The sequence below is a fragment of the Ornithodoros turicata genome, chromosome 3 (assembly GCF_037126465.1).
Source record: "Ornithodoros turicata isolate Travis chromosome 3, ASM3712646v1, whole genome shotgun sequence".
NCBI classification, from domain to species: Eukaryota; Metazoa; Arthropoda; class Arachnida; order Ixodida; family Argasidae; genus Ornithodoros; species Ornithodoros turicata.
The window spans coordinates 10,201,798-10,209,011 of record NC_088203.1 but is presented as its reverse complement, the minus strand read 5'-3'; the positions used below and the strand labels follow the sequence as shown (position 1 = coordinate 10,209,011).

The following is a 7,214-nucleotide window of genomic DNA, read 5'->3' as shown; positions in this document are numbered from 1 at the left end:
CGACGAGATCAAGCAGGCGTGACTATCCAGTCCGGATCAGAACGTTTATTCTATCAATCCTCGCGTAGCATGCGGTGGCGCGTGACCACCTGTCGTTCGTCACATTGTCGTCGTCATGTAATACAACATATAATATGCACACAACACGACTCAGGAGGAATACCTTGTTCCGAGTATGGTACTCAGGTGGCAAGACCGGTTCAGGTTCCACGTCAGCCCGACTGGTGCACCTGCTCTCTTACGGGTTTTGTGCTTGGCATAACTCATGACGTCATAACTTCTGCGCAGTCAGAAGAGGTCGGCGCCTGTCTTCTTCTTTGGGGGTCTGTATGCGTGAGGGCTCTTTTCTTTTGCAGTCTGTAAGCCAGTTCCCTCATGGGGAGATTAGGAATAGATCTCTACACGAGAAACGTCATCATGACGTTGGTAGACAGACTGAAACCGAAACATATAGGAAAAGGAGGACTGGGCCACACGATGTTTCCCAACCAGCTAGGAAACACCTGGGAGGCGGGAGAGGAGGACAAGCGCCCCCGGATACGCTCCGACGAAGGAGAAAAAGGTGGATCGGAAAGTCAATTTGGTTTCATGCACTCCTACTGAGCACTCAATTGGACATTATCGGTCTAATAGACCTCTACCCAAGAAACGTCATCATGACGTTGGTAGAGAGACTGAAACCGAAACAAATCGGAAGGGGAGGGCGGGTTCCACGAATGCGAACTTGTGCGCTGCGTCCCATTGAAATTAAAGCAAGACCGAAGGTCGCGTCCCTTTCAGGGACCATCGTAATCCCCCCAATACCGTGGCTTTCGGGCACGACGTAGTTCAACTTTACCAAATTGGTGGCGCTGTCTAACACTATGACGTCATTTGTTTGCAAACAGGGAGAGATCTATTGGTCGTCCTGATAGGGAACTCCAGTTCCACTTGGTCTTTCGGTCTCCAACTGGTCATCCCAATTCACAAACAATTAGCATCTTTTGGCCACATTGGCGACTGATTCTGATGTAGAGTTGTAAAGTGTGTGACGTGCGGCTCAGTATTTTCAATACAAGTAGTCAGAGCATGTGTACCTATAGCTAGTATGGGGCCAATTAGTAAGCCTGAGAAGAAGAAGCAGTCGAACTAGAAGGACGTATTGTCTCTCTGCTCTCTGATTTTCCTTCGTTTTTCACTGACCGAAGGCAAGCTCCTCTCCCAAACTACAGGAGAGAACCCATGACAGGAGGCGGACGGGGTCGCAGGACCCCAGGGGTCCGCGATGCCGAGGAAGCACCTGACCCTGGGCGATCAGACCAGACTAGCGCTGGCGACAGGAGCCGCTCCCCGGTAGGGAGACGCTCCAATGGGGAACTTACGCCAGCATCAGGGACATCACAAACGGAACTCCTGAACGCCTTCGATGATGAGGAGGTGACGCCCCCACTGGCAGACGGAGACGTGCCCACGTCCATGGATGTTCCGCACGACCCTCCTTCCCCCCCTAGCTCACCATTCCAAATAGTCACATACAAGAAAAGCCGCCCAAGTGGAATCCCAGTTGTCTTCAAATGTGTGGGGGAGTTGGATTCTTTCTGGAATGTCAACCCCAACTCAATAGCCCATGATGTACTCACCACGACGCAAGAGAAGGTTCTCCACCACCGAATCAACAAACATGGCACCCTCATAGTTCACGTCTTGTCGGAGCACTCAGCGCAAGGCCTTCTGAGCCTTAGGTCCGTCGCAGGGATCTCAGTCAAAGCCTCTATCCCACAGTCCTACCTGCGCACTACCGGAAGAATCACTGGCGTCCCTCGACGTTACAGCGAGGAACAGCTACTCGAATACTTCTGTTCCAGCGGTGTCACTGAGGTAAAACGGGAACTTGCCTACTCTCGAGAGAATGACGGGTCCGCACACACCATCGTCAAGAGTAGCGTACTCCTGACCTTCAAACCTGGCCAGGCGCTACCAGCGGAGATTCCCCTCGGCTTCACGTACTTCCCCGTGTCGGAATACGTAGACCCGCCAACGCAGTGTTTCAACTGCCAGAAGTTTGGCCACTGTTCCGAATTAGCGAAACGAAGTAACAGGGACCACGACTGCTCGCCTTCTTGCCCAACGAAAAACAACAAGTGATTTTATTCCCGTGATCACGCGCCCTACTCAGTTCCTCCTCCTCCTTTCGCAACATCCTCCCGCGCCGCCGATGGCTCTATATCCGCTTCCAGGCGATGCAGTAACTGGACGGGGCGCCGAATTTGCGATCCGTTCGCCATTGTCAGCTCGCAGGCACGGACTACTCCGTCGCGACCCAATATCAGCCGATGGACACGCCCGAGCTTCCAGACCATTCGTGGCGCTCCTGTGTCGTGTATAACGACAACGTCTCCAATCTTGAGCCTTGTGTCTGGTTCCCGCTTGCCAAGGTTAGCGGACCGGAGCTGTTACGCCACCTTGATCAGAACTGCATGCGTATCTGTTCTTGAGTCCTGAAATACCGGCGCAGTTCCGCAGCGTTCTGCGGCGTGGTAGCTGCGGTGTAGCTTGGAAGTGCTGTTGATCTTTTCCCAACGAGAAAGTGCGACGGCGTGAGAGGGTCCAGGTCGTATACGTCCGAAGAAATGTACGTCAGTGGTCGACAATTAATGATACTTTCTATGTCACACAGCGCAGTAACCAGACCTTCGAAGTCCAGTCGACGTCTTCCTAGGCATCGCTTAAGAGCTTCTTTGACCGAGCGTATTATCCGCTCCCACCACCCGCCCCACCAGGGTGCCCTTTCGACGATGAACTTCCAACGAATTCGATGATTGGCGGCGAAGTTCTGCACACCAGGTGACGAGAGGACTGCGAGAAGACGGGACAGCTGGTGGAAGGTCCTAGCGTTGTCGGACATGATGACAGAGGGTAGACCACGTCGTGCGATGAATCTGCGGAATGCTGTTAAAAACCGCTCGGTGGACATCTGATGTACAAGTTCAAGGTGAACGGCGCGTGTGACACCACATGTGAAGACAACAATGTAGGCCTTTTGTTCGCGAAGTGCGGCATGCGAGACGTAGAGAGGCCCGGCGAAATCAATTCCCACAACATCAAACGGATGAGTCTGCGTGATTCTTTCTCTAGGCAGCGGGGCCACTGGTGCGGTTTCGGGTGACAGCCGTCTGTACTTGCATGGAAGACAAGTGTGCAGCGTGCGGCGAACTGTTTGACGACCCTTGAGGATCCAGTACCTTTGACGTAATTCACTGAGGGTGTCTTGAACTCCCGCATGATGCAAACGTTCGTGCGTGTCCAGGATTATCAGAGCACTGTATCGGTGCTTCGACGGGAGGAGAATCGGGTGACGAATATCGATGGAGTCGTCCATTTGCTGGAGCCGGCCTCCTACGCGAAGCACGGCAGTCTCATCGAGGAAAGGCTGCAAGGTCAGTAGGGTGGAGGTGCGCGATACTGGCGCGGATCTTTGAAGTGCTGCCACCTCCTCAGGAAACGCTTGTGATTGCGTGTTGCGTATCCAGACGAGTTCGGCTGACGACAATTCATCTGCAGAAAGTGGACCTGTCGTCCTTGACTGCGGGTAGCGCAGATTGTGGATGTACCTGAGCACATGAGCCGTAAGCCTTAGAATATGCTTCAGTGAACTGTAATCGGCCAACCGCAGCGGGAGGTCCAATCTTGTCGAGACTGCCACACAGCAAACTTCTTCCGTCGGAGAGACCTCTGCATCAACCACGGGAGCAGCCGCTGAGTCGAACTCTTGCGATAGCCACCGCGGACCTGACCACCACAGCTGGCTGTCGAGCAGAGCCTTCGCGGATACGCCTCTGGTTAGCAGATCCGCGGGATTGTGTTTGCCTTCGCAATGGAACCATTGTTGCGGGTTTGTCAGCCGTCGTATCTCGGTTGTGCGGGCTGCGACGAACGGCGGCCACTTGTCAGTGTCATTCTTGACCCAGTGCAAAGCTATTGTAGAGTCCGTCCAAAAGGTGGCCTGGAGCGCTGCGATGGGCAGGGAACTGATGATGCGACAGAAAATGCGCGCAGCGAGTAGGCACCCGAGAAGCTCTAGTCGCGGTAATGTTAGAGGCTTTAGTGGAGCAACGCGACCCTTGGCGATGAGCAAGGAAACCATGATGCGGCCGTCGATTGTTCGACTGCGAACATACACTACGACACCGTACGCCCGTGGGCTTGCGTCTGCAAATACTTGAAGATCGAGCAAGCTGTGCTGGGATCCGAGTACCCATCTTGACTGCCGTACCTCCGAGAGAGTTGCCAGATCGTTCACCCATGCGTGCCATGCGTCCAGCAGTGGTGGCTGTAGAGGGGAGTCCCAAGGCCATTTTTCCTTCCATAAAGTCTGGAACAGTAGGCGCGCTGTAATGGCGAATGGAAAGAGGAAACCCCAAGGATCATACAGTCGAGAAAAAACCTGCAGTACTCCCCGTTTCGTGGAAGGGGCGTCTTTAGCGAAGGCCTGGACGGACCGCGTGGGGACCCAGATCTCGTCGAATTGTCTGTCCCACGGCACACCGAGTACACGAAGAACAGAGCCCAGTTCAGAGACGTTGTCGTATGCGATTCCATCATTCAGATATTTCTCTTGAAGGACTGGGGAGTTTGACGCCCATTTCCGAATGTCCATCCCCGCCTCTTGCAAGATGGCTCTGGTCTCCTTGTAGAAAGTCTGGGCTTCTGCGACATCCCTGCACCCGACTACCAAGTCATCCACGTAAAAGCTGGTGGAAAGTCGTGCAGCAGTGGCTGGGTAACGATGGCTGACAGATCTGAAATGGTGCTGCAAGGTGGCCGCGAGGAGGAACGGGCTGGAGGCAGCCCCAAAGGGCACTCGTGTCATTCTCCACTCCTGCAACGGCGGGTACGGGTTGGAGGCAGATGGAAGGTCGGAAACCCAAAGGAAACGAAGGGCGTCGCGATCTTCCGGCCGAATTAATATTTGGAGATATGCCTTCCGGATATCGGCAGTGAGGGCTACCGGGTGGTACCGAAAGGTGAGTAGGAGATGCAAGAGGTCACTGTTCATGTTCGGCCCCTTCGACAACACGTTGTTCAACGACGGTTGGCCAGTGATGTGGGATGACGCATCAAAAACAATTCGGATCTTGGTTGTGGCGGCCTCGCTACGTACTACGGCATGGTGAGGCAGATAGTAGAGATTACGGTCGGGATCAGGGCCGGTAACTTGTTCCGCATGGCCTTCTACGAAATATTCTCTTATTGTTTTGTCGTATTGCCGCAGAACCTCTGATGCGCTGCTAAATCGTCTGAGCTGGGCTCGGAGCCTATGCACTGCCGTGGCTTTGTTGTTGGCATCCGGTGGAAGCCCAGGCTCCTGAATCATCAAGGGAACCTCATACCGCTCTTTCGACCTTGCTATGCCCGCCTCGAAGACCTGGAGGTCCGTGCTGCACACGTGGCTGGCTGCGGGCTCGGTACTTGTGATTCCGAGCGTGTCAAGGTTCCACAAGTCTTCGGCACTACAGTCAGACTCTGGATCTCCGCAAGTGAGAAGTAGGGCACATGTCGATTGGGGGAGCCGGGTATGCACGGTCGTTGAGCCCTGTATAACCCAACCAAACACCGTTTCAACGGCAGTGAGATCCTCCGTCATCCTCAGAATTCGTCCCGTTACAAGACGCCAGTAGTTGTCTGCTTCGACCAGGATGTCAACACTTCGGGAAACGCCTGATGTTGACGCAGGTTGCAAGTCACGCTCAAGTAGCATGCGTGTTAAATGCGGATCCAGCGAAGGGCTCAGGGACTTGCATATCTCGGGAATCGTTAGAGCTTCTAACTCGAAGGTGGCGTCACGGCCTGTAATATTTACAGTGACCTTACTGCATCTGTGGCGGGCAGATTGCGTTGATCCAAACGCGTAGATGGCCAAGTCCTCAACGTCGATTGTCGCACATTGTAGGCTCATAGCGAGGTCCTCTCTGATAAAGGTCCGTTGGCTTCCGTTATGAAGCAGGATCTGGACTCTTGCCTTGCCTCCGGGGCCCGAGGCATCCGCCGCAGCAGTTTGAAGCAGTATGACGGTACTGTCCATAGAAGCTGGTGTTGCTTGCACCGGAGACGGCGCTGCGGCCGTTGCCGGATGGGGTTCGGCGGCTAGAGACGCTGCCACGGGCTGTATATCACAGAGTATTGTGAGATGGTGACCACTGCACTTCCTGCAAACTAAACTGGCTGAGGTTCGACAGTGGCGTGCATGATGGTAGCGTTTTGCACATCGATAACAGCGCCGCGTGGAGCTCAGCAGCCGCTTTTTCTCTTCTGGTGTTGTGACTCTAAAGGTCCCTGGTTCGTTCCCGGGTTTCGGCACCAAATGTTCCGAATTAGCGAAACGAAGTAACAGGGACCACGACTGCTCGCCTTCTTGCCCACCGAAAAACAACAAGTGATTTTATTCCTCCTTCTCCTTTCGCAACAGCCACTATGCTCGTGACTGCCGCAGCTCGAAAAGATGCAAAGTGTGTTCTGGCCCACATGATCATAAGCAATGTACCTCACGATGTGAGCCCACATGCGCAAACTGTGGCGGCCACCACGCTGCAACGTACCGTGCCTGTACGGTTGCAAGGGCAGCAACAGCTGCACACCGACGGCGCATGCTCAGTGGAAAATCGCATGCCCCTCCACCCCGTCGCTCCACTAATCTCCACACTGCTCACTTTCCGCGCCTATCTGGCTGTTCCGCGACACCCGCACACGCTGATCACGGCCCTTCCAAGTCTTTTGCTTCTGCCGTCAAGCAAGTGCCACATATCGCGCGCATCGCGGCCCAGGCCAGTGGACAGCGGACACCAGACCCTAAAATTCCGAAGCCCCGTCTGTTGGAGGGACAAAGCAATACATCTCACACTGTAGTCGCAATGCTCTTCGCCGCCTTACGCGCCATCGTCCAGCAGCTCCCAACGGCGGCAGACTTACCTGCAGTTCAAGCTATACTTGCACTGGAACCTCTCCTCCGTACTGGCTCTTTCCTTACGCCCGATAATGAATAATGGTCGGCCTCGCGCCTCAATGGTTCATTATCAATCAACCACGATCTTCCAGTGGAATTCACGCAGCCTGCAATCGAAGTTGTTTGACTTCCGTCAGTTTGTGTGGCGCCACAAATTCCCTGTGTTATGCATCTCAGAAAGCGGCATTAAGGATGACTTTCGTCTCTCGAATTACGTGACCTTTGTTTCGGAGCC

At 54.2% G+C, this 7,214-nt stretch overlaps 1 protein-coding gene across 1 annotated transcript; it reads right to left on the bottom strand.

The window, feature by feature from the left end:
• Positions 1–2,446: 2,446 nt before the first annotated feature.
• On the bottom strand, positions 2,447–6,644 carry LOC135387726 (uncharacterized). Its single transcript, XM_064616824.1, has 2 exons — positions 6,576–6,644; positions 2,447–6,142 (listed from the first exon to the last, which is right to left on the bottom strand). Exons 1-2 carry the CDS (start codon positions 6,642–6,644, stop codon positions 2,447–2,449), a joined length of 3,765 nt encoding a protein of 1,254 aa, XP_064472894.1.
• Between the last annotated feature and the right edge of the window lie 570 nt (positions 6,645–7,214).